Source organism: Ursus americanus, chromosome 34, assembly GCF_024610735.1.
Source record: "Ursus americanus isolate L20-20 chromosome 34, mUrsAme1.1.p, whole genome shotgun sequence".
Taxonomy (NCBI): domain Eukaryota; kingdom Metazoa; phylum Chordata; class Mammalia; order Carnivora; family Ursidae; genus Ursus; species Ursus americanus.
In genome coordinates this window covers 91,731-119,528 of record NC_142160.1, presented here as the reverse complement: position 1 = coordinate 119,528, position 27,798 = coordinate 91,731, and the positions used below count along the sequence as shown (strand labels likewise).

At 43.2% G+C, this 27,798-nt stretch overlaps 2 protein-coding genes across 8 annotated transcripts in view; one reads left to right on the top strand and one right to left on the bottom strand.

Moving 5' to 3' along the window:
* Positions 1-27,798, top strand: part of LOC123776458 (uncharacterized) — a 106,735-nt gene that overhangs the window by 40,719 nt on the left and 38,218 nt on the right. The window contains exon 3 of one of the 7 annotated variants that reach the window (XM_045772445.2): positions 13,949-16,720. The exons of 3 other annotated variants lie outside the window; for them this stretch is intronic. In XM_045772445.2, the coding sequence (XP_045628401.2) occupies positions 13,949-14,078 (130 nt within the window). In that variant the 3' untranslated portion in view covers positions 14,079-16,720. Of the gene's footprint in view, positions 1-3,965; positions 5,896-8,587; positions 9,498-13,948; positions 16,721-27,798 lie in introns of those variants that run through there. 3 more of the 7 variants (XM_087858848.1, XM_045772446.2, XM_045772448.2) reach the window with 3 other exon arrangements.
* Positions 5,654-27,798, bottom strand: part of SLC71A2 (solute carrier family 71 member 2) — a 68,511-nt gene continuing 46,366 nt past the window's right edge. Inside the window, exons 4-12 of the mRNA XM_045772442.2 lie at positions 25,325-25,452; positions 22,904-23,018; positions 17,337-17,555; positions 15,552-15,665; positions 12,875-12,946; positions 11,266-11,378; positions 9,825-9,922; positions 8,033-8,175; positions 5,654-7,392 (exon numbers count right to left, since the gene is read on the bottom strand). Coding sequence (XP_045628398.1) covers positions 7,141-7,392; positions 8,033-8,175; positions 9,825-9,922; positions 11,266-11,378; positions 12,875-12,946; positions 15,552-15,665; positions 17,337-17,555; positions 22,904-23,018; positions 25,325-25,452 — 1,254 coding nt within the window. The 3' untranslated portion in view covers positions 5,654-7,140. The remainder of the gene's footprint in view (positions 7,393-8,032; positions 8,176-9,824; positions 9,923-11,265; positions 11,379-12,874; positions 12,947-15,551; positions 15,666-17,336; positions 17,556-22,903; positions 23,019-25,324; positions 25,453-27,798) is intronic.

Sequence of the window (27,798 nt, the reverse complement as noted above, 5' to 3'; positions counted from 1 at the left end):
GATTTGCGAATATTGAACCACGCTTGCATCCCAGGGATGAATCCCACTTGATCATGATGGATAATCCTTTTAATGTACTGTTGGGTTCTATTAGCAAGTATCTTGTTGAGGATTTTGGCATCCATATTCATTAGTGAAATCGGTCTGTAATTCTCCTTTTTGAGGGGGTCTTTGCCTGGTTTGGGGATCAAGGTAATACTGGCCTCATAGAATGAGTTTGGTAGCTTTCCTTCTGTTTCTGTTTTTTGAAATAGCTTTAGGAGAATAGGTATTATTACTTCTTTGAATGTTTGGTAGAATTCCCTGGGAAAACCGTCCGGGCCTGGAGTTTTGTTATTTGGAAGGTTGTTTATCACTGACTCAATTTCTTCATAATTAATTGGCCTGTTTAAGAAATCAATTTCTTCCTGTTTCAATCTTGGTAGTTTATAGGTTTCCAGGAAGGCCTCCATCTCTTCCAGATTGCTTAGTTTATTGGCATATAGCTGTTGATAAAAATTTCTAATAATCCTTCCAATTTCAATGGTGTTTGTCGTGACCTCTCCTTTTTCATTCATAATTTTAATAATTTGGGTCCTTTCTCTTTTCTTTTGGATAAGTCTTGCCAGTGGTCTGTCAATTTTATTGATTCTCTCAAAGAACCAGGTTCTAGTCCTTTTGATCTGCTCTACTCTACTTCTGGTTTCTGATTGATTGATTTCTCCTCTAATTTGGGTCAACTGCTTCCTCGTGAGTGGATTAGGCCTGTCCCTCTGTTGCTGTTCCAGCTTCTTGAGGTGAGAATATAAAAACTGCATTTTAGATTTTTCTATTCTTTTGAGGGAGGCTTGGATGGCTATGTATTTCCCCCTTAGGACTGCCTTTGCAGTGTCCCATAGGTTTTGGACCGTTTTGTTTTCATTCTCGTTGGTCTTCATAAATTGTTTAATTTGATTTTTGATTTCCTGGTTTATCGAGTCATTCCTGAGCAGGATGGTTCTTAGTCTCCAAGTGTTTGAGTTTCTTCCAAATTTTTCCTTGTGGTTGAGTTCCAATTTCAGAGCGTTGTGGTCTGAGAATATGCAGGGGATAATTTCAATCTTTTGGTATCGGTTGAGACCTGTTTTGTGTCCCAGAACATGGTCTGTTCTTGAGAATGTTCCATGGGCATTAGAATAGAATGAGTATTATTTGGTTCTGGGGTGTAGTGTTCTATATATATCTATGAGGTCCAACTCGTCAAGTATGGCATTCAAAGCCTTTGATTCTTTGCTTAGTTTTTGCCAGGGTGTTCTATTTCTGATAGTGGAGTGTTGAGGTCCCCTGCTATTAATGTATTTTTATTTATATGTCTCTTTATTCTGGTTAAGAGTTGGCTTGTGTATATTGCTGCTCCCGTGTTGGGGGCATATATATTTATAATTGTCATATCCACTTGTTGAATACTTCCTTTAAGAATAATAATAGTGCCCTTCTGCGTCTCTAACTATAGTCTCTAGTTTAAAATCCAGTCTATCTGATATGAGAATTGCTACCCCAGCTTTCTTTTGGGGTCCATTTGCGTGAAAGATCATACTCCATCCCCTTACTCTCAGTCTGAATGCATCTTTGGGTTCGAAATGAGTCTCTTGTAGACAGCAAATGGATGGGTCATTTCTTTTTATCCAATCTGCAACTCTGTGGCATTTATGGGAGCGTTTAAACCATTTACATTGACAGTAAGAACTGAGAGATATGATTTTAATGATGCCATGTTGCTAGTAAAGTCTTTGTTTGTATCGTTGTGACTTTCTGTTCTGTATCACTCTTGGGGCCTTTTTACCTTTATAGAACCCCCCTTAATATCTCCTGTAGGGCTGGTTTCGTGGTTACAAAATTGGTTAGTGACTGGCGATTCTGAAATGTCTTTATTTCTCCATCCATTCTGAATGACAGCCTTGCTGGATAAAGGATCCTTGGCTGCATGTTTTTCTCTGAAAGAGCTTTAAATATGCTCCCCCAACCCTTTCTCTCATTCCAGGTCTGTGTAGACAGGTCTGACGTAATTCTGATGCCTTTGCCTTGGTACGTGAGAAATTTCTTTGCCCTGGCCGCTTTCAATACTGTATCCTTGGATCTAATATTTGCGAAATGCACTATGACGTGACGTGGCGTAGGTTTGTCGTGGTTGAGCTTGGGAGGGGTCCTCTCTGCCTCTTGGACACGAATGTTTGTTTCCCTCGCTAGATTAGGGAAGTTTTCAGCTACAATTTGTTCAAATATCTCTTCTAGACCTCTGTTTTTCTCCACCCCCTCGGGGATGCCGATGATTCTAACATTGGATCGTTTCATTGAGTCACTAATCTCCCGTAACCTACATTCGTGGGCGTGGATTTTTTTAAGACCAGCTTCTATTTTCGTTTTTTCCTCTACTAACCCATCCTCCAATTCACTAATCCGTTCCTCTGTTTCGGTGACCCTGGCCGTCAGAGCCTCTAGTTTTGCCTGCATTTGGCTCATAGAATTTTTAATTTGTCAGATTCGCTCTCATTTCTGTCCTTAGGGATTCTATATTCTCAGTAACCTTTTCGTTAATACTTTTTTCAATTCTCATCATTTTGACCATCGTTACTCTGAATTCCATTTCTGATAATTTGGTTACATCCATATCCATTATTTCTGTGGCAGAGGCCACAAACTCACTGTCTTTTCTTTGCTGGGGGGGGGCTCCTCCTTCTTGTCATTCTGATGAGGAGAGGTTGCGGGGTTATCCAGAGCCCAAATTATTGACTGGGTCCCAGGCCGTGCCCCTTGTTTTATAGGGATCTTGGAGATGTGGGCTTCTTCTTTAAAGATTTTATTTATTTATATGTGGCAGAGAGCCAACCAGCAAGAGAGGGAACAGAAGCAGGGGAGTGGGAGAGGAAGAAGCAGGCTCCCAGCAGAGGAGCCCGATGAGGGACTCCTTTCCGGAACGCCGGGATCACGTCCTAAGCCGAAGACAGGCGCTCAATGACTGCGCCACCCAGGCGCCCCGGGTTGTGGGCTTCCTGATTTTTCAGCCTGCCTTCTGTGTTCTGGGGGAGGGGCCTGCCGCGCCGATACTCAGGCAACCCTGTTTGGGTAGAGTCTCCGTGTCCCCTGCGAGGGGGGATGGGGATGGGCACACTGTGAGCCGGTATTTCCAGGCTTTTGTTCTCTGACGGATTTCCCTGGCGGTCTGCTGTGCCGCTTCTGAGAGTCAGAGCAGCAGCGGCCGAATCTCAGCCTCTGTCTCAGAACAGAGGGATTGCGGCCCGTTCTCCACTGATGTTCTGGCCACTTTAACTCTGTTTCTGTTGGTGCTGCTCAACCCTGCAGCGTCCGGGGATGTGCGCCCCACACCTGGCGTCCCAGCCCTCACTTCCAGGGCCGGCGCGTCTATGTCCTTTGTGTTTCTAATGCCGCCAGCTGCCCCCACGTGCTCCGGGAGCTCCCGGTCTCAGTCTGGATCCAGTGAGCACACCGGGATTCTGGTGTTCCGCGAGATGCCTGGTGGCGCGCGCTCCCGGCTCACAGTCTCAGTCCGCTCTCTCGCGGGTGCTGGTCCGCGAGCCCGCCCGCTCCCCCGTGCAGGTGGCTACTGCTTCCCGGCGCCCGAACGGGGCGGCTCCCTCCCCCTTCTGTTTATCTTCCGCTATCTGTGCGGGTTTCACGGCTCCCCGCTTCGTACCTCAATACTCAGCGCTGGAGATGTTCATTTGTAGGGATCCAGATGTATCTTCCTGTGTCTCAGGCTGATTCCGTGGTTGTTTAGGCTGGTCTGGTACCTATCCAGCTCAACTCAGGGGACTGGCTGAAAAAGGGGTCCCCTACTGCTCCGCCATCTTAATTCCTCCCCCAAAATTAAAACTTTTAAAAAAGATTTTGTTTTAGAGAGAGAAAGAGACGGGAGGGAGAGAGAGAGACGGGAGGGGGAAAAAGAGAATCTCGATCAGACTCCCCCCTGTGTGTGTAACCCAACGCAGGACTCAATCTCACGACCCTGAGATGATGACCTGAGCCCAAACCAAGAGTCCAGTGCTCAACTGACTGAACCACCAAGGCATCCCAAATTAAAACTTTTCAAAGGACATGATCCAGAAAGGAAAAAGACAACCCACAGAACGGGAGAAAATATTCGCGAAATATACCTGGTAAGAGTCTAGTATCCAGAATATGTAAAGAACTCTTAGAACTCAACAACAGAACAACATCCCAGTTCAAAAATAGGCAAAGGACTTGAACAGACGTTTCTCCAAAGAAAATGTACATCTGGCCAACCACCCATGAAAGATGCTCCATATAACTGGCCATCAGGAAAACGCAGAGCAAAACCACAATGAGGTACCACTTTAAACCAACCTGAATATCGAGGAACAGTGACAAAACAGAAAACAGGTGCTGGCAAGGACACGGAGAAATTGAAGCCTCTACATTTCTGATGGGAACATAAAATGTCAGCTGCCATGAAAAAGACTTTGGCTCCTGAAATGGTTAAACAGAGTTACCATATAAACCAGCAACTCCAATCCCAGGTATATACCTAAGAGGAACTGAAAGCACAGGGAAACAAGCCAAGTGTCCGTTTACATTCGACTGGTAAGTGAACAAAGGAAATGTGGTGCATACATAGGACAGAATATTCATCATCCTGAAAAAGTAAAATTTGACACATGCTTCAACATGGATGAACCATGAAAACATGCTATGTGAAAGCTGGACACAAAAGGCCATATAATGTATGATTTCATTTATATGAAACGTCCCAAATAGGCAAATTCATAGAGACAGAAAATATATTACTGGTTGCCAGGTAATGGAAGGAGAACTGGTAGTGATTGCTAATGGATATGGGGTTTCTTTTTTGGGCTGATGGAAATGTTCCGGAGACCGCCCTAACGCTGTGCAACCTTGTAAATAATTTAAAAACCACTGCACTGTAAATGGTTAAAATGATAGATTTTATCCCAGTTTTGATATTTGTTATACTGGGTAAAGAAGCTGCAGTTTTGGTAAACAGTAGTAAAGATGTCATGAGAACATTTTTTAAAAATTGTGGCAAAATATACGTAACAAAGTTGACCATTTCTAGTTCAGGGGCATTGAATACGTTCACACTTTCATGCAGCCGTCCTCACCACATCCCTGCTGCACAACTGACACTCTGCCCACTGGACAGTAATTCCTCCCTGACTCTTTCCTAGTTCTGGCACCCACTGTTCTATTTTCTGTCCGTCTGAATTTGACTAAGTGGAAGCAAACTGTGTATGTCCTTTTGTGACTGGCTTACTTAGCACGTCTTGAATGTTAATCCATGTCGTGGCCTGAGTCAGAATTTACTTCCTTTCTCAGGCTGAGATCTCACTGTATGTAAATGCTGTATTTCCTTCATCCAATTCATTCAACAGCAGACACTTGGGTCGCTTCCACCTTTTGGCTGTTGTGAATAATGCCGATAAGTGGGTGTACAAATATGTTTGTATACCTGTTTATTTATTTTAAATGAAAAAGTTACAATTTGTTTTTGAAGGGAGTCTGTTAAACAAATTTTTTTGAAAATATACGTCTCCTTTTTACATTAGCTTAATTAAGGATTAAGAGTGTAGTTGACACTCACCCAAAAGAGAACCCAAAGATCGATGGTACTATTTGCTTTAAAGAAACACAAAAGACATAAAAGTATCCATTGCAAATTTATTATGCATTAGGAAGCTTAACTTAAAAACCAACAGCATAGTAAAAAGATATGTTATCTCTGTTCATAGCAGAACAGGTTTCAAAATATATTTTCTTTTAAATGTATTCAGTCAGTACACAATCCTTTTATAAAAGCTGTATATATATTTTTCTTTCAACACCTTCATTACATTTATAAATACAAGATTTACACAGCACCCCATCAAAAAAAAATTAAAACTCCTTACAAATATCTACATATATTTCATACCTATAAAACTTTCAGAGGAGTGCTCTGTTAAAGGTGGGTGGGCCCTAGTTAATGGTCCATTTACTGGTGCAGCAAAATACATATAAATCTGTAAAGTTTTCTGTCCATAAAACATCTCGAAAAATTAGCAAGACACTTATTGTGAAACTGAGCTTCCCTAAACCACATTTTATAAAGAATCTGATGTGCCATATTCCCATGAAATTCAAAAGTCCGATAAACAGACCCAACTGAAAACAGATGCATACAGCAGAGCAGTTAAGGCAGGAGTGAGATGAACGAGAAAAACTGAGAAGGAGAAGACAGAAGATGCAGCAAGGAGCAGACGGTGATAATGTGTTCTATGAGTCTGAACTCGGATGTAAACTCCACTGGTATCCGGTCACTAATTCTCATCCTCACTCAGGAATATTTATATTATTGAAAACTTTCTTAGAAGCTCCCTTCAAATTCTGTGTTGCCACCAGAATGCTTCATGTGCCTTTTTCTTCTGTAAAATCACCTTGGATCTGACCAAAACACCAGGTCCAGCGATCTGAGTTGCTAGTTCTTCATAATTTAAATTTTTAAGAAAATTTTCCTTTATCTAATAAAGGTTATCACTGATCAATATTAATGTCCAGAGGTGTATATGCTGAATTTCATTCTAGCCACGAACAGGAAGTAGAGAGAAGGAAAGGAGAGTAAGACTCGGGTTTTTGTTGACCTTTGAACAAAGGCAATTGATCCCTGATACTGAGTGACTCTTGGAGCAGCCACTCATGCAACACCCGTGGGCTAAGCGGGCACAGATCAGAGAAACAGGAAGGAAGAAAATAAGCAGGGACTTTTTACCTCAAGTCTTGCCCGAGATGGCAGTCCACTGCCAGCCTGCACCTTCTGCTGAAAAGGAGATGGAAAAACTGCTATCACTCTTCCTCCAGAGTTACGCCAGGAAAGCCCTCCTACCAGAGAAATCTTTCTGCTTGAGTGTCAAGTCTGGACGCCAGATGACTTTGAGAGTTGCAAAATTTGCAGGAAAGTACCTCGAATCTTGTTCTGATCCGCCACAAAGAAGAAAAGGAGCAGAAGGGGGCAGAGGGATGGAGAGGGTCACTTCCCACACCTGGCCCTGAAGCTGCACTAGCACCTCCCCTCCAGCACCGTGACGTCTCTGCGCCGTGTGGCCCCCACGGCTCCCACAGAGGCGTCTGCAGGATCCCCTTCTGCCGACTTCACAGCTCTGTGCACTGACTCCCAGACTCCTCGAGGGAAGAGAGCTCCCAGATGCTGCCGTCCCGCAGCAACGGCTCGATGTCCTCATCGCTGCCCCGCTCCGGGGCGCTGCTCAGGCTGCCGCTGACACTGTTGCCGTGTTTCTGAATCCCACTGCCTGGACGGTACTCGGGGATGAATAAGGCAACCAGGAAAGACATAAGAACTATACATGCCCCAAATAAAAACGGTGGGCCTGGAATGACCGCTCCCTGAGGGGCACGGGAAACAAGCGGAGATAAAGGATTTGGTTAGTCTTCAATCCAGAATTAGCCCTGGACTGCCCCAAACCATCAGAAAGTCAATCATTTTCTCACAAGCAAACGTTTCATTACGTATCAAGGCCAATTCTAATAGAGCCTGCACTCGGAGTACGACAGAGGGCAACTCACTGCTCTTTGCACCACCTCGCCACAGCTTTCAAGTGGCAGTTGTGGGTCTCCGCTCCCTTCTGTGACCTCACATCCTGCACTCTGTTCATGAACATCAAGAACAGAAATTTACACTTGAAGGATGGACTGAGAAATATATAGTAGGAAAAAGCCCTCCAGCTCGATTTCTAGTAGGGATCTAGGTCATTTCACATTTTATTTGGCCTCTCAGGGCTTCCCCAGAGGACAGCATTCTGATCAGAGTACTTGTGTAGGTAAAAATGGACTCTGAACAAAATCAAGACAGAGCTTTTGCAGACACGACATCACTGAACTGACCCTTCCTCAATCCCAGGAAGCACTGACGGAGCACATACAAGAGAAATGTTACGTGAACAAGAACATTCTCCAAATTTAAGTTCAGATTTTGCTATCATCAGACACAATGGTGGTTATAAAAGTAGATTTATCACCAAATTACCTGCAGGGCAGCGCTGTCAGAATTCAGTTCCGGTTCCAACTCCGTCAGTTCCACGTGGAACATGTAGAATATGAAGCCGTAGAGCGCTGGCCCCAGCCCGTTACACAGACCTCGTATTCCGGTTATGATCCCCTGGGCAACTCCTACATCAGAACACAGAGAAGGGAGCCAGTCGTCTCAGAAAAGCATCTCCAGATTAGGGACGTAACAGTGTTTTCTTACGAACGCTGATACACTGCTTCGGCTGGACTGACTAGTCTGTGCTGAGGGAAGCAGATTAGGGACTTCGCCCATCTCAGTTTCATTCGGTGCACAAACGTACTACTGGTTTCACTATGTCCTTAATGGTGTCCTCTCTGCCCTAAGATCTATAAGGAGATGAAATGACAGTGATGTTTGTGAAATCTCTTTTTGGGGCTGAACTCCCCCCATAACAGCTAGATCCTTCCTATAAATGGGGAATAAAAAACTCCAGTATTCTCCATTTATAGGCAATTTCCACTTTTCTGTGGAATGAGATGTTCCCCTCTACTCATCTATTGGTCCTTTTTACAGTGGAAATCTGCCCTTTGTCTCCCGGAGCCGTGTGTGTGAGCCCACAGCAGGCCCGGAGTTGTGCGCTCCCGGCACATTCACAGACGCTGCTTCTCACGGTGCCCTGCACTGAAGACTCCCAGAAGTGCCAGCTTCTAGAGATCTCTGGTCTCTTATGTGGCAGATAAAATACTAGCTTGAATCCTATGAAAATGGATGTTTCCCTAAGTCCAAATCGTTCAAATATGATTCAACTTAATGTGATCTAGTAATGCATGCTGACACTTAGAAACATCTGTATTAAAACATATAAGCATAATGAGAGAGAGAATTCATGTCCTGAAAGACCAGATGGTGCCTGTCAGACGTCAAGGCAGGGCCCGTCCTCCACAGCTGGCTCACTTCTTCAGACGGAACACCTCCCCAAGGACACGCAGCCAAGGGAGTTCCCATAGGGTGACACACAGAATCTGTGGTCTTCAAGTGACGCTTTAAAAAATGGGTATGAATGAGATGGCCAATTTCTGATGTGGAAAAGAGGTGCAATGAATTAGTCTTTCCCAATCTAGTTTTTTATTAAAACTTTTTAAAGGGCTCTAATGCATTTAAAAGATTTTCCTTCTAAAATTCACTACTTCCTGACTACTTAGGTTAGCCATTAACAGATGGAGAAGGAAAGGATTAATTCTGGGAGTGGGAACTGCCTGACAGAAGCCAGAGGTTCAAGAAGGATGAAGAGCCTAGAAGGCAGAGTGCTATTCTCCACATGGTCGTCTCCATTTTAATTGTTTCTCACTGTGCATTTAACAGCAAGTACACATATATACTTATTTACCCCTCAAAAAATCATTTCCTAATTTAAGCTAATGGACTTGGATTCCAAATTAAATTTCAGTGATTACAGTGATTAAATAAAGAACTCACTGCTTTACTGACCAGTCTATCGTTATTTGACATACATCTGTTACAATGATCAGTTAATTCTGGTGGGAATACACAAAGGACTCAAAACTGAAGAGAGAAAATGGACAGTTCTTTTTTGGGGGATAGTCCTATTTCTAATCCTTAGTACTCTGAACTGCTCAGTCCATATTAAGGAATGTAACATCAAAGCAGGACGGAAAATAGAAAGGTATACTTGCTGAGAAGGGACCACATGGCTGTCACCTGCTGCGTGACATGGAGAGAGGCTCAGACTCTCCTACCTCAGGTGTATCTTAGCTAGAGGAGGAAAACAGCAAGGGGACAGTGACCTCACCTTGCTGATCCGACTCTGCGTTCCGAGAGACGAGGGCACTGACTGCTGGAAACGTGATGCTGGACATGGCGGCCACCGTCCCTGCTGCCCACATCATCCTGCAATGACAAGACCGGCTGCAGTCAGGTGGCAGGCCAGCCCCAAGGAGCTTACTGTTCAGAGCACAATCTGCCAAAATCACAAAAAGCTTTGTTTCCTCCTGTTAGGTTGTATTTATTTCTCCCTCTTTAAAAAAATGGATTTTTTTTTTTTTTTAACCTGAAAGGTCCTACATTGTACTGTTTATACAGCGCTTACTTCACAGCTGGGAAGATTTCATTATTTTACGTGCCCTCCTTCGAAATCTGTTCTTCCTCCTTGTTTGCCCATTACCATCTTTAGATGTATGAGCTCAGTGAAGTTCAGAAGGATGTCTGTATAAACACCACATCTTCCTCACTGATTCTCCACTGTTCCCTCTGTACTTCTCATTTTCACACTGTCCTCGGGCTGCTCCGTTTGCCGCCTCTCAGCAAGTGTCCTGTGCCACCAGTGGACAGAACAGACCTGAACTGAAGTTCAGGGTCACTATAAAAGGGACTGAAGTATGAGTGTGAGCAAAGTGAGGCCCAATGGGGAAAACCTGTTTGGCCAGACTTCCTTGGGGAGGCTAATGTGCACGTTCTTACTGAAAAGAAAACACCCTACATGTCAACAAAATCTTTGAAATGTAGCACAAGTCTGACCGAATCAGCTAGTAAACCAAAGTTAACACGACCGAAATCTTCAACAACAAGAAGAATCAACCACTGAAACACTGACCACATTTCTGGCTCCTCTAAGTTATGTCATCAATTTACATGTGTAAAGTGAGGATCAAATCTCGTATGTAAAACGGAGACAGAAAATCTGGTATTTGGTAAGCAGGCATATATGTGCTTCTTACTCGTCGGCTTATTTTGAACTCCTTCCTGTCTGGGGGCATCTCGTGCTGGCGGTAGTAACTGCCTCGCGGCACACGTGGTTTTGGAGGAGGTCTTCGTGTGTGTCTAAGTCAGATGCTTTATGTCACTACCCGAAGTCACTCAGCCAATTATGGCAGTGAACCCCGTCACAACCAGTCATTTTTCCTTGTCGTCTTGTGTTGCTCTGGACTATGTGAGGTCACTAAAAATTGACAAATGTGTTTAAAAAGTAGACCTAAAACTTTGAGGGGCTGGAGGAGGCATGCACATCTAATTAAGTAAGAACTTCACTGCTGAGGCAAAGGCAATCATAACAATCTAAGATTACGTTGCTCCACCCTTCCCCAAATTAAGTCTAAACACCCTTTTGGAAATGCTGAGTATACCAAACCAGCAAAATAACCCTTGCTTCCTTCACATCACACTCAACCAACTCGAGTTCCTCTCAAAGTTGCTTCCGTCTGTTAAGTTTATGAGAATCCAAAGGAAAGGCTTACCAGGCCTGAGATCCAAAACCATACCAGGCTAACTGGAACATCTGGAAGCCCAAGCCAAGGAGGACAGTATTCTTATTCCCTAATGATCTCATCAAGATGGTAAGAAAGACTGTCTGTAAAAACAAAGGAGATAATCTTGAAAAACCACGCAAGTGCAGAGACTTGATGCAAGCTTGATGAGGGGAGCCCATTTACGATGACCAGGGGCCTCTACCGTACGCAGCCTGGCCTGAGAGGGGGGAGCCATGCAGTACTGACTGGAGCTCTTGAGTCGAGCTGTGGGGGCTCCAAGGCTAACCTGGGGCTAAAGGCCTTCAGCCCCCTCTCCAAAGCCTGTTTATCTAATGCTTTGCTAGCACTTTCCAAAAGGTCATCGGAGCTGTTCACCAATTATGATTGAGAAGGACATGGCTCAGACTCTTTGGAGAAATGCCAATCACTTAACCACCAGGGAAGAGAAACCCCTGCTGAACATGATAGAACCTGTGGGATTCTGCTGGAAGTTGGCAGTGTCAGAACGCTGGACAGATACAAACCTGACTTCAAAAATACATACTCTGCTAAAACGACCAGCTCAGGTAGTCTGCAAAGGCACAGGGTAAAAGAGGAGTCTGGGCTAATCTAATCAGACTTGTTATAAATACCAAAATCATCAGCAACTTGAAAGTTCAACATAATTTACATTCACTGATACAGTTTGGGAAGAAAAAATAAAAGGCTTTTTTGCCTTGATTCAGTCCTTCGAGCCCTGTCAGTTCTAACATTTGGGCAGCAAAACAGTTTCCTTCTTGTTTCTCCTTGAAGAGCACTCTGCTGGGCCGCGTGCTGTAAAGCAGCAAGAAATGGCCTCAGGCAGTCCCATGTGAAACTGTGAACACACCCAGGCACCTCAGTGAGTTCACTTAAAGGTCACATACCCCGCCTTTTGTGGTCCTATACTGAAAAGAGGTGGGGAGATGTTTAATGTTTACTCATTTACCACATCTCTTCAGTCCTGGGGATAGCAGGGTTTGGAACAGTTACTGATTTCATTTCTGTTTTCCACTGCTACTAACTTTCCTCATTAACCAGGAGAGAGTTTCTATATTTTAAGCTTATTTTGCAGTATCTTGAGTTAGGCTGAACTGACCAGTAGAGGTAACAGATATCCTAGAAAGTACTGAAAAGTTGTATTAAATTCCTCCTAAATTACAATCTCAACATTCTATTAAAAATGATGGTTCTGGGGCACCCGGGTGGCTCAGTCGGTTGAGTGTCCAACGCTTGATTTCGGCTCAGGTCATGATCTCAGGGTCGTGAGACCGAGCCCTGTGTCGGGCTCTGCACTCAGAGTGGAGTCTGCTCAAGATTCTCTCTGCCTCTGTCCCTCTCTCCCCCTCCCCCTGCTCCTCTCTCTCTCAAAATACATAAATAAATAATGATGGTTCTGCAGACCATATCCATGCCTGTTTACTGGGTCTGATATGGTACCACAGATGTAAGAGGGGAGGAGGGGGTGCTGACAGAGGGGTGCAGGGGTTCCCCAGGAACATTTATTTCTTTGGAGTTTCCCATAAATCTAGTTATTTCCAAATAAAAATGATAAAAACATGGATGAAATGACACTCACCTGAGCCACAATAGACAGAATGCCCACCATGGCTATGAACGCCGCAATCTTCACAGACCCAAAACCTATGACCTGTGGAAACGTAAAGGAAACACTTTTGTAATACAGATAACATAAAAATAATCCCCATCTCCAGCCCACCGAGAGACAAACACGACCTCATCAAGCACTAGAGAGAACATGAAGACGACGCTCTGACTTGGGTGCGACCCACAGAGAATCCACGCGGAGCAGTCAGTGGGTCTCAACCTCGGCTGCACAGTAAAATCACGGGGACAGCAGAGAAGGGTGGGTAAGCAAGGAAGTGCTGTGACCCGCCTGAGACCCATTAAATCAGACTCTCTGGGCCCAGGCATGTTTTAAAAAGCTTCCATGGTGATTCTAGAAGCAACCGTAGTGAGCGGGCAATAATTTCTAAGCCTCTTAACCTTAACAGAAGCTCTGAAAGGCCTAAAACTTTTTTAGGTTTTAAATATCAAGTTTTTAAAAAGTCAAATATTTTTGCCTTCTATTGAAATCCTGTAAAAATCAGGAAAAGGACTTAAAAATTATTGTATGCATTCTATTCATTTAATAAATGATTGTCTTGCTTCCAGTCACAGAACTAGCTCATGAAAGAGCTAGAATCTCAGGTTCCCAAGTCAGTATGGCTGGCAAACACAGCCCATTACTCACTAATCAAATGCAACTAAAAAACCTGGAACCTGAAGAGTGGCCTTATTTAGGGATTATTTCTCAACCTGTATTTGTAAATATAAACATACACATCTTTAAAGCAGCTTTATCAAGCTAGAACTTCAGTGTCCTACAATTCACCCATTAGAAGCACACAGTGCGGTGGTGTGAGAACACTCAGAGCTGGCCAACCATGACCACCATCAACCGTAGAAGATGTCCTCAACTCCTCAAAGAAACTCGGTCCCCCATCGGGAGTCCCATTCCCGCAGCCTGTCCCTCTGTCCAGCCCGTGATACACTTCCTGTCTCTGGGTTGGTTTTTTCTGAGCTTTTCATATACGTGGACTCAAACAATATATGATCCTGGTTTCTTTCATTTAGCGTAATGTTTTCACAGGTCGTCTGTGCTCCAGCAGGTACCAGCGCTTTGCTGCTTTTTATTGCCAAACAGGAACATCCCGTCATACAGATATGCTGCCATCAGTCAATACATTTCATCAGCTATTTCTACTTTTTGGCTATTATAAATATTTGTATAGAAGTTTCTACACAGACCTGTGTTTTCATTTCTCTCGGCTATATACGTAGGAATAGATTTTCTGGAAACCCTGTGTTGAACAGGGACTGCCAGACTCTCTTCCACCCCATTTTACAGTCCCGCCAGCCCGGTGTGAGAGTTGGCACCTCTCCCCACCTTTGTCTGATTACAGCCGTCTTACTTAGCAGGTGTTAAGTGGTATCTCCTTTTGATCTGCATTTCCTCGATGGCTAATATTAAGCATCTTTTCATGTGCTTACTGGCCATTTGTGTGTCTTCCTTGGACAGGTATCTATTCAATCTTTTTTTGAATTTTTTCAGTTGGGTTCTTTTTATTGTTCAATTATAAAAGTTAAGGCTTGATACAAGTTCCTTATCAGATATAGGATTTACAAAAATACCAAATGCGTTTATGTGAACTGCTCTTAAAAGCAAGCACAAATACAAAATAACAGAAAATGATTTCTGATTTACTGTTAAGTGATGCTGGTAGTGACATAAACAGTATGTATAGAAAAAAGGGTTGAAGAAGAAAATACCAATGAGAGGATTTTTCATTTCCTTAAGCTTTCCCATTTTTCCTGCATTAAATGCAATTAATTTGATGCATAATTATAAATACATATATAATTTTCTACATTAAATATGCTGCCACACCATTCTTCCCACTAAATCTCCAGCATCTGCCCACCCAAAATGAGCAAAACCAAAAAAGAACTGGTTGAAAAATAGTTTTACTTAGAGGCCAGCATATAAAATATTAGTCTCACACTTTCAGGAAAACTGTTGAGAATGGTGAATTTAACAAGTTTCCTTTAAAAATACCCCCCAAAATAGAGGAATTTATCTTAGGCGGAGGCCTGCTCTGCCAGGTGGAGTAAGCCCCTAGAAGGACGTCCCGGGAAATCAGTAAAAAACCAGGGCAGGAATGCTATGGAAGGCAACTCCTGTCTCTGCCATCCCAGAGAACTGGAACAACAGCTAGGAAGGGAGCTCTTTTTTAAATTGCCTTAAGTCAACTGCCTTCTGAGGGGACAAGGTAAAGTATAAACTTTTAAAGAGAAAAAAGGTCGGGGAGCGATCGTTTTGAGATTACTGCTTGCAAGCCGCCATGAAGCCCACAGCAGCACTGAGTTATACTACGGAAGATGTCCCAGGTCAGGTCACATCAAACAAACCTGACCTCTATCTGAAATTTAATGAAGATTTAAAACATTATGATAAAAATTCTGTTTATGCTAATTCTCAATGAAATTTTTCCCAGAGTAAACATTTTACAGTATTTATCATCGAATCGAAGGTCCCCCGGCAGCTAATTATAGGTCAGCATCTACACTTAGTAAAACTAGAAGCAAGTCCACACATTTTTTTTCTCTATACTGTTTTCCCCAAAATACTTTCAGACAGATCCTAACCTTTGGTTTTCTTCGTGTTCTAACCCTATTAGGCACACATTACCCACCTGTCTGAGATAGAGAAAAAAACTTGAATACTGTCCAGCTTCAGGAAGGTAGGAGAGAAACACGGTGATGCAAATTAGTAAGACGGTAGAATCTTTTCCAACCTTCTTCAGTGACTAGGAATATGCAGAAAGAGAGACACATAAAAAGCAGGAGACACTAAAGTCACTAATATTCCAGGATATTGGTGTCATTGTTTTGCTCTATTAAGGTGAATTACAAAAGTTGAAGGGTTTACAAAAGCAGGTAAACATTAACTCTATGGTTACAAGTCCTCTAATTCCAGAGTTCTAAAGTATTACAGCTTAAAACCAAAACAAAAATCCCCCCCAAACACTTGCTCGTCTTTGTTAACCAGACTGGTTCACATCCTATGAACAGACCCTGAAAAAAACATTGCTCCAAAACCTTTTAAGAGATCTCATCTCCTTCATTCATAATATAACCCTTTTAAGGCCATGAACACGTTAAGATGTTAATATTCAATTTGCCTGTAAAACTGTAGGCAAGTTAAGTGCGCTCAGCCGCGGGGTCAGTGAAAAGATGCTCTCCCACCAGTAACATCTGCATTCTACACCTTTGATCTGAGGTCCTGCTTACACAGACCTGCTGAGAAGACCGAAAGGTGTGCAGTTTTCTGAGGACTGGAGAATGCGTCACTGCGTTCTAGGGTCACCGTAACTGTAACCTCCGTGTGGGGCACAGCAAAAGCAGCTCCCGTCTGGAGACTTGCTGCACACCAGACACGAGACTAGTGAATTTACATGCATTCCTGGTAATTCCGGCAGCAGCCGTGACAGCGTACACGGCGGCAGTCCCACCTCACAGACGAGCTTCCACGCATAACTCAATCCCTACGTGACAAGAGAGTGGGAGGCTGGACCAGGGCTCCTTATCAACGTCTGATGACATGGCAGAAAGAAAACGAGCAGGATCCCCAGGTCATGACCTGAGGGACCTTTTTAGAAAAGAATTTGATGAGTTATTTTCCTTTTACACATTTTTCCTAAAATAAACTTGGGTGACTAAAAACAGCAATCAAATCTCTGGTTATTTTTTTCTGCACACATTTTCTTCAAGAACAATTTGAAGTCAGACATGATGGGAAAAGGGGAGGGATAAGATTCTTCTCGGTACTTTTTCTATTTGTTAATAGGATACTTCCCCCCCCCCCCAGAAAAATAAAAAATGCCAAATATTTTTAAAAGTCACAGAAAACAAAGAGTCCATTCAACCTGCAAAATACAAGTTCAAAGCCTCTGGTCAAAGTGGATGCATGTTAACAACCTAGAAAGTAACTACGGTAGTCAGACCAGATCTAGTCGTCTTTCCTGAATTTAAGTGCACGTAAACGAACACTTCAAATGGCCACCTTTGTTTTGTTTAAAAAAAAAAAAGTGAAAACCACCATGCAATAAGAAAAAACAACTTCCTTCCTACACCCTCATCAGGGATTAAGTGGACATTTTTTTTCTCTCTTTCCTTAGGATACCTACCACATGCTTGACTTAAAAATAAATTCTAGGTAGGGGCGCCTGGGTGGCTTAGCTGGTCAAGTGTCTGACTCATGAGATTGAGCCCCAAGTCAAGCTTCATGCTGGGCATGGAGCATGTAAGATTCTCTCTCACCTTCCCTCTGCCCATCCCTCTCTTCCTCCCTAATAAAAAAAATTTGTAAAGAAATATAAATTCTACACATTCCATGGTGCGTAGACAACTCTAGTGCCTTACTTGCAATTAAATCTTTTTTCTATTTTTACTGGAGATAGAAATGGATATTTATTTACCGCAAAAGGGTCTGCTTGTTTCCAAGAAATCTTAGCTCCCCAGGAAAGCGGTCTCATTTTCTCTGGCAGAGATTCTGGAACAGCCAGTAAGATGAAGCAGATGTCCAGAAGAGCCACCACTGTGGCCACCAGCACAACGAGGCTGTCTCCGTAACTGGCTGAAAGGTACGCTCCGATGGCCGGGCTGCTGACCAGACTGGCTGCAAAGGTGGCCGAGACCTGTGGAAAAGCACTCTCTCACCCAGGGTCCCATCTTCTACCACATACATGCAGAAAGCACACACTCAGCCCCAGGTGTTGCAGATGTGCACCTGTGTTCCTGCTTCTCACGCAGGGGCCACAGACACGCACCTGCAGCCATGCTGCCCTGGCTTTAAACAAAACAGAAGGAATGGGCAGCATGTACATTTTAAGAATGAAAGTCATTTCCTTTTAAGGACTTGTTCAGAAACTACAAACTAGAGATATCCTGAAAAGCTACAAGAGTAAAAAATAATCTTTGAGAAGAACTTCCCCATAAAAAAACGTACATACTTTACTCTTTTTTAATTGGAAAACAGGGATGTGGGGAGAAAGGCATGAAAAAAAAATGTCTGCAGGGCTAATGGGAAAACCTCAATTTACACAGTGCTGATTTCATAGTCTAAAAACATGCACTGTTTTACCATTTTATTATTTGGTGACCATTTCATTACCATGGAGGAGGGGGAAAAAATCCCTGATATCCTTGAGAAAAAGCTGTAACAACAAGAACGAAGTTCTGTTGAGAGAGAGGTTGAAACTTCTTAACTAGAGATCCCTGGGCTGTTAATCTCCATCACTCCCCACCTCCATTCTACACCAGAGACCACAGAACCAACTGCTCAGATCTGCACCTGAATCCACGTGGAGCCTCTTCACGTGGTTTTCCTGTAAGCGCGTCGAGAGCTTCCTTTATCTAGGAATGTAATCTGAATGTTCAGAAGCTTAAATGGACAGTCTCCAAATTATAACCAGATTGAGTGCCAAAAACAGACTTATATATTGGTTATCTAAACTTCCAATGGATTTTAAAAGAAACCACAGAAATCATTCTCTGTGGCTAAAATTATGACACCTGGTTAGCCAATGACATCCTTCCTTCACCCATCACCCGCAAATGATGTGAAAATATATCTGAAATTAGTATTATACTAAAAATACTGTAGAAGCCAAAAGTCCAATAAAAACTGGGGGAGAAAAGGAGGCACAGAGAATTCCAACTTGGGGAACAGGAATGTCCTGGTTCAGTATTTACTAAGTACCCACTCTGTACCAGACGAATGAGAAGCAGAGGGCTCCCGCCCTTCAGGTTTTTCCATATTATTTGAGAAGATCAAGGCAGTCATGTAAGCACATTATAAATTGCAGTGGCATGCAGGCAGCTAGGGGACCACGCCACAGGGTCCTCCAGCGCTAACCACCTCACTTTTTTTTTTTTTTTTTAGAGATTCTATTTATTTATTCATTCGACAGAGATAGAGGCAGCCAGCGAGAGAGGGAACACAAGCAGGGGGAGTGGGAGAGGAAGAAGCAGGCTCCTAGCGGAGGAGCCTGATGTGGAGCTCGATCCCACAACGCCGGGATCACGCCCTGAGCCAAAGGCAGATGCTTAACCGCTGTGCCACCCAGGCGCCCCTAACCACCTCACTTCTGCACAAAATGGGTCAATAAGTCATTTATTCGTAAGTTTTTCATTTTTTTAATCTTCATATTTTTGTAAGCAAGATACTCTACTACTCAATGTACAAATAGCAACAGAAAAGTTAAATAACTCTTAAGTTCATATGAGCAAGAATGAGAAGCCATTTTCTAATCTCTAAAATAATCTTTCCCACCAAAACGTACAGTTAGACTTACAGCTGCTTAATTTCAGCTGAAACTGCTTTTCATAACCCCACAGTATTCCAGGTCTAAAGAATCTAACGATCACTTGAGTTTAAAGAAGAAAACAATTTATTTCATTATTTGTCAATGACATTTCTAAATCTACCATCATAATTGTATTCTAGCCAAATGGACACTTTCTAAAATAAAATGTTCAATAACTCAAGATTCGGTGACTACAAACAATGGAATATTCTAGAACAATGATTTAATATGTAAGAATACATTTGATACGTGAGTTTTGAACGGAAAATGACTGCATTCTAAGCTCCTCAGAAACTCTGGAAGGGATGCAGTAGCTACCTGGGATGGGATGGGATTAATGCTCAGTAATCATGCATGCACGCCAAGCCATGGTGAACTGAACTCATCTTTCCCATCCACGGGATGCACCTCGAATAAATAACACTGCTCTGAGAAAGAAGTGCTCTGTTTTCTAGTATTTCCGTAATTATTTGTCACTGCTACAGAGAAAACCTGAAATTGACAGAGGCACAAATCTTAATGAGAATCTCTCTTAAGCTTTCAAAATAGAGTTTAAGAAATGAGTTTAGGGGAGCACCTGGGTGGCTCAGTCGGTTAAGTGTCTGACTCTTCATTTCAGCTCAGGTCATGATCTCAGGGTCATGATACGGAGCCCTGCATGGGGCTCCTCGCTCAGCGGGAAGTCTGCTTCTCTCTCTCCCTCTCCCTCTCCCCTCTCATCCTCTCTCTCTAAAATAAAATAGATCTTTAAAAAAAATAAATCAACTGAGTGTAGGACTGGCACAGCAGTGCAGACGCGCTCAGCAGAGAGGGACAGGCCTGCCGGTCTTCCTAACGCAGCCCTGACTTCAGTCCGGCCCCTCGGCGCTAGGGATTCCCTCCACCCGTCAATCCCTCTGCTGCGGACCATCTGTATTTCTTCCTCCCTAAGTGGGACACTGAACCAGGTATAGCACCTGAGAGATTGGTTTCTTCCATTTCATAGTGAGAAACAGTAAGAATTTAGTATGAAAATCTCTAGGTAGTAATTGTGAATATTGTGGGAGCCAATTTAATCACGTGCAACATGGAAATATAAGTAAAAAGCTAGTCGCCAAGTTTCAAGTATGAGAAAGGGTAGAGCGCAGCCGCAGTTCCCCAGTTGTTCATCCCATCAGTTCTGTTCCTCTCCAACAGCTGAGGCTCACTGCCTGCTGGAGGACTGAGTTTCTGGGATCTAGGACCCCATGAACTTCTATGTAAAACGTATCTTTCTCAAAAATCAGAGCAGCACTGTTGCTCAGTCTGTGTATTTATCTAAATCCCTAGTTCACCTCACACTCACTGTGGCTCTGGGAAATAGACCTGAACGGTGACTTCACCCCAGCGCGCTCTCGGCATTAACTCACTGAACAGGACTATTCCTCGCCGCAGCCCTGAAAGAGCTGCCACCTTCCCGCTGTAGAGGAGGAGTCCCGTTAAGGAAGGAAAGTGCACGTATTTTATACATTCTTTAACGGATCTAAAACTCCAGCCAGACCGGACTGACAATCTTGTCAATAACTGGCAATAAATCCTCCTTTATTTGTAAGATGCGCAGCCTGCAAGCTCTTTCCCTTTCTGTTTTTTTTTTTTTTTTTAAGTTCTGTCATCGTAACGTGTGACAAGTTAGGGTACACGTAAAGGTTAGTCACTGGCCAACACCCTGACTTCTGTGACCAAGTCCAGGCACCTTACCTGCCGGCCAACAGCACAGCCAGCCCCCCTCTCACCGACTCCTCTCGACAGCCCTAGACCACCACAAGCTAAGTGCCATTTTACAAATGAGGTGAACTAGCGAGGGTGGCCGAGTCACGCTCTTTCCCTGAAATCTGTCCTTAACGCACTGACACTCAGCACAAGAGCTTTGTGAGTGTTTTGTTTTGTTTTGTTTTGGCTGAAAGCAAAGAATAATTTTTTTAAAAAAAAATGGAGGGAAATGAGTATCTCAATGGGTATTTCCCATGATGTACAGAAAAGCTGCACAAATGTGGTAAATAAGGCTTCTGGCACTTTCTCAACTCTGCTGGCTGTTACGAGCCACCCTGAACACCCTGCCTTCTTTGATGGCTTTCTAGCCGCCTTCCCCTCTGCCCTCTTCCACAGCATTCTGGAGATGGCAGCTGAAGACAGTTTTAGGATGTGGTACGAGAGACATTCAGGGTGGGAGGGAAGATGAACGGGAGTGGAAAGCAGGTAGTAGGCGGAGGGGAAGTAACGCTGAAGAAGTTTTTAAACCAGTGTCTCAAGTCAACAAAGTGAAAGCTGCTGGTGTGTTTCATGAACAGCAATAACTCATCTTTGTGCCGTTGTGACTCCTTACTATCTTCCAGGAAGTAGGATTTAAAAGAAAGACAAAGGCTTGGGAAAGGAGAGAAGTAACCTGGGTTTCTGGCCTTCAGTCCTCCTCCAACCTGGTCAGCAACCCCACCAGATTTTTCTTCTTCCAGCTTTTCTCACTGTGAACATTTTCCAACACCAGGAAGTAGAGAGAAGAGCACATGCACGCTGAGGGGACCACCCCAACTACACCCCCTTTGCACAGAGACTGTTTGGTTGAAGGCAATTAAGACCCGCAGACTCAGGGAAAGCTTTTTTGCCTCTCCTTCAGAGCCTAAAAGAATTTAGATAGGGGGCCTATATCAGGAAGAGAGCTATTGCCAGAGATAATTTTTTATATCGGATTTATTTGCATGGCATGGCAAACATTTATTTACCAAACATTTGCTCTTTTCATCTTCCTGTGAATGGTTTTCCTTCCCTCTGAAGTCCCAGACCCCTATCCCCTTTTCCTTAGCTCAGGATGGCATATAAGTGTCAACTGCCCAACGGCCTTTGAGTCTCTCAGGCCTTTGTGGAGCTCTGTACAAAATTAAATGCTTCCCTCCTGTTAATCTGTCCTATGTCTATTTAATTATTATTAGGGCAGCCAAAGAACCTAGAAGGGAAAAAGGGAAAACTCCCCCCTCAACAACACCCGATGCTTCAGCAATTTCATGCACTGGACACACACCTACAGATTGCTCACATGGCATCTATCCCCCACCCTGCCCCTAACCACTTTAGTCATGACACTCTGACCTCAAGGCTTCAGCCTGCCATTTGTACAAGTCTTTCTTCCCCTTCAGAACCAAAAGCCATAATCACACCTCAGAAAATTAGAAATGATTCTCTAATACTCAATTATCTCAAACAAGGTCTCCTATAAACTTTTGTTATTCACTCAACAATTACTTGCCGAATAAATGAAGTCCTTTTTCTACAGTACCACGTCCCACGTTAAGTGCCTGAGACACAGGACCAGCAATACAGTAACCGTGGAGTAACGGGGCTGAGGTGCAGCGCCTGTCCATGCTCAGCCCGTTTATTGTTCATGGTTCAAGAGATAAGCTAACATGAAACAAATCAAATCAACTTTTGAAACAATTCTGTAGCTGACAACTCACATTCCCGCCAAATTTCCAACCCTAAAACTAGAGGATACATTACTAGTAATTTCCATCTTGCTATTTTCAAGTTCATAAATCTCCTTTTTAAATTTCAATCGCTTTAAATTTTCTTAGGTAAGTCAGTATAATTTCTTTTCAATCTTACTTTCCAGTACACTTTTCCATAGAACCCTAGTTAATTAGGTTAGAAAGCACACACTCTCATCTTACCCATCCGTAGGCAGTACTTCGCTCGTGTTCTTGAGTGACATCAGCGACATAGGCAAATATCACCGAGAACGTGACCGAGAAGACTCCAGACACAGAAATCATCGCAAAGTACCACCTACAAAAAGATTATTTTAATTACCCAGGAGAGAGGTAGTATGCATACACTCTGATGACCAGAGCCAAAGTTATCACGTGAAGATTACAAACCAAGAAATAAATTTAAAAACAAATACATGTGTATGTATATTTAAAGATATAAAGGACAACTAATAAAATGATAATCAAGATGGGGAAGAGTAGAAACACACCAAGTTTGTAATTGCTTAAAGGGTGTTAGTACATGCAGCTGAAAAAATGAAAGAGTAAGGGGATTAAGTAAAGATACCGTTTTAAAGGCAGCCAACAGAAGAGATATAAAAACTTAAAATTTCCTAGCTTTATCGAAAAAGGCACCTACAGCAAATAACTTTAAAAGAGCTACACAGGGGGGTCTGGGTTAAGGGTTAAGGGTCTGGCTAAGGGGAGCCTGGGGTAAGCTAGTTAAGGGTCTGCCTTTGGCTCAGGTCATGATCTCAGGGTCCTGGGACTGAGCCCCATGTGGGGCTCCCTGCTCAGCGCGACTCTAACTCTCCTCTCCCTCTGCCCTTCCCCCTCCCCCCTCCCCCCTGCTCTTGGCGTGCGTGTGTGCTCTCTAATAAATAAAATCTTAAATACAAGAGCTACACAAAAGCAGAAACCACAACAAAAAATATTAACATAGTTAAGACTAAGATTTCAATCATATGCACAGATGCTTTGAAAAAAAATCTAGTTAAGATACTACCAAACAAAATTCCACAGAACAAAAAGTAGGGTTTATCCTAAGACATAAGGATATTTCATTATTAGAAAATCTATTAATATAATTCTTTATAGTAACATAATATTTTTCAGTGCAAAAGCTACCTTAGCACTCAAATGATGAAACATTACATTTTCTTTATATACATGAGATGTTAAGTCCATTATCACTTTTACTTAACATTACTCATTAATCAATATAAGCAAAAGCAACAGCATGAAAACTGGAAGGGAAGAGGCAAAATCATTTCAAAATCTAAAGAAAAAATACTTTAAGGTATTGAGAGGACATTAAAAAAAAAGCCCTCATTTATTGGAAAAGCATGACTTGGGGCGCCTGGGTGGCTCAGTCGTTGGGCGTCTGCCTTCGGCTCGGGGCGTGATCCCAGGACCCTGGGATCGAGCCCCACATCAGGCTCCCTGCTCTGCGGGGAGCCTGCTTCTCCCTCTCCCACTCCCCCTGCTTGTGTTCCCTCTCTCGCTGTCTGCCTCTCTCTCTCTGTCAAATAAATAAATAGATAAATAATTCTTAAAAGAAAAAATAAAAAGGAAAAGCATGGGGGCGCCTGGGTGGCACAGCGGTTAAGCGTCTGCCTTCGGCTCAGGGCATGATCCCGGCGTTGTGGGATCGAGCCCCACATCAGGCTCTTCCGCTATGAGCCTGCTTCTTCCTCTCCCACTCCCCGGGCTTGTGTTCCCTCTCTCGCTGGCTGTCTCTATCTCTGTCAAATAAATAAATAAAATCTTTAAAAAAAAAAAAAAGAAAGAAAGAAAAGGAAAAGCATGACTTGTTCTTGGAAAGACTCAATATCAAAAAGTATTTGATAAAAATTCATCATCTGGTAGAAAATAAAATGATCCACTATGGGTAACCAACATATTTACAGTGCAACATATACTGACATAAAATTATCAGATAATCAAATGAGGACATTCTCACATGAGCCAAAAAAAGAAATACTAATGCATTAAAACACACACACCCCCTTCCATTTTGAGATGTGTTCTTCACACCTTAGGACGAGCATCTCAGCAACAGAAATTTTGGCCAAATACCATCTTCTGGAGCCAAGAAAAACCACTAAGGTACAGCTCAGGTGCAAATTCCAAACCATCTTTGGTTACTTGGTTATATGTTAAATATTCTCTCCTACTTATCATGAAAAGATAAGATCAAATTCAAATTTGTATTATGATTTAGACAAAACAGGCTCTTGGTCTAACTACCATGTACTCAGAAATGACTCCTGTCTATTGATATAAACTGTGTTCGTCCGGTGCCCTAGAACAGTGAGAGGACAACACATTTGCAGTCAACTGAGCCACAGGGGTGAGTACAGGGACCGTCAGCCCCTCCCAGTACCCAGTCCCTTTAAGTGACCTGATGGCAACAAGAGCTGCCCTGAGAGACATCTCTAAACATCTTAGAGCCCAAACTGGCTTTCAGTATTACCAAAGGGATCAAATAAATATACAGGTATCAACCGCTTTGAAATGGTTAAGAAATGCTTTGCAGATGTATTATTATTCACATGTGACCCAAAACAGTCAGTCATGACGGCAGAGGGCCAAGCCACTCACCATGGGCTGATCCTCATCAGTGGAATTGGGAAGCAGGTGAAGAACACAGTGCCGAGGAGAAAGGGTTTCCTCCCCCACACATCAGACAGAGCGCCAATGAGGGGGGCACTCAGAAAAGACAGCAGGCCCTGGAGACGAAAGCAGAAACAAAGGTCAAATTTACAACGTGGTCCCCCAATCACTTGTAATTCTTACTTTCTAAATCCTCCAATTTATTTTACTGGCCCCATAACAGAATGATTTGAAGCATTAAAAACAAACTATCACTTAAAAACATTCTAATGAAGTCAGTCAAGCAGAGGAAGACAATTATCATCTGGCTTCACTCATGTGTGGAACATAAGCAATAGCACGGAGGACCACAGGGGAAGGGAGGGAAACTGAAGGGGGAGAAATCAGAGAGGGAGATGAACCATGAGAGACTATGGACCCAGGGAAAGAAACTGAGGGCTTCAGAGGGGAGGAGGGTGGGGGAATGGGATAGACTGGTGATGGGTAGTAAGGAGGGCACGTATTGCATGGAGCCCTGGGTGTTGTACGCAACTAATGAATCATGGAACTTTACATCAAAAACTAATGATGTACTACACAGTGGCTAACTGGACAGACAGACAGACAGACAAACCCCACATAACTGCAAGTCGGTCCATTAGCATGTCCATGGTCTGACAGCCCAGGACAGAGCAATCAATTTATCACTACAATTTCATTTGTTTATTGCCCAAATAAAAGAGCAGCACTGGAAATTTAGAAAAAAACATTCTGAAGAATTTCTAAGCATGTTGTTAGAAAACAGAAAAGCAGGGAAGAGCCTGTTTTTCTGGAGAAGAAGGGATATGAACTCGGTACACCTACAGATGGCCCCTGAGATGAATACACACAGCAAGCACACAGGACGAGGCCAGAAACTTAATTCAGTTTAAAAAATACGCACAGCTCCGAATCATCTGCTGCAGCGAAGACATCTTCTTGCCTACTTGGCCTCTGACCCCGGTCCTCCCCACAATATGTGATCCCCTTGGTGAGCTGCAGACCTCTGCTCTGATCCCTTCTTGAAAGCCCTGGCGAGGTCTTGGGGCACCTGGATGCCTCAGTCAGTTAAGTGTCTGACCCTTGGTTTCAGCTTGGTTTCATGACCTTGGGATCGTGAGACTGAGCCCCGCATCAGCAGGGTCTGCTTCAGATTCTCTCCCCCTTCCTCCCTCTCTGCTCCTCCCCTCACTCTCTCGCTCTAAAATAATAATAATAATAACTCTTTAAAACCCTGCCGTGGTCTCTGTGCACAGTTTAAATTTTTCAGCAGTACTTATGGGCGAAATAATGAGTTTCTGAACTTTCCTTTTATAAAAAAAATGGGTGGGGGGAACTGAGACAAAGGAGACAAGAATAGGAAAATGTCGATAAATAATGAAACTGGATGATAAGTACATGGGTGTTCATTATGTTTTCTACCGTTGGGTATCCGAAATTGCTCAGCATTGCATACAACAGTACCCTCCAAAATCTGGCACCTGACACACATTCTATGCTTCGGCTCTATGTAGTACTTCTCAGTTTTCTGAGCTTACCATTTCCCTTTGTGCCAATGGGCCTTCGCTGTGCCCGCTACACTTCCCACACTCGGACTGCGTAAACTACTAGTCATTCCTCACAACTCCCGGGTGAGAAGCACTTCCTCCTCTATCTGTTCTCTTGGCTACTCAAACAGAATTAATCACACTGGTTTTTGTGGGGTGCAAAAACAGAGCCCTCCCACCTGGTGCGCATCTCTCTCTTCTACTGTAATTTAAACACTCGCTAATTGTCCATCTTCTCTATCGGATTAGAAATGGAGATTAATGCCAGAGGGATGGTTTCTTTACATCTCTGTACCCTTGGTGCCAACCACAAGGCATGGTAAGTAAGGGCTTTCAACAGAGGAAACCAAAGTCACACAGCTGGGAAGAAGAGAGGAACAGGATTCCAATCTCCTGTCAGCCACCAGTAACCCTAGAGCCCACCAGCTCGGAGTCAGGCAAACTGAAGTAAGGGGAGGTAAGAAGGAGACTTGATGGCAGGGTGAGGAGAAAGCTTTTTAGCTCTTCTGAAATAAGTATTAATCCATGCCCAGGAATCAAACCCTGTAACGTAATTTCTAAACCACAGTGAATTTCCATTTAGCCTGTCCTTGGGTCAAGAAAGTAACAGATCAAGGATTAAATGATCTTCCCTTAACAAAGAGCCGAGCAACTGCAGAAACTGGGGCTTAAATTCAGGACTTGTGACTACTGGTTTCAAGAATTTTAGAGAAGATAATTTTTTATCCTGCTTCAAAATTCTCTAAAAATCTCAAGTACCTGAATACGTGGGCAGTATAGAACTGTTCAACAAAAATATGTAAAGAAATTTAAGAGGACAAGGCAGTAAAAATCACCACCACCACAAAAACAGTAACTAAAACTCTTTAAACCACAAAGAACTCTGGGAAAGTTGTT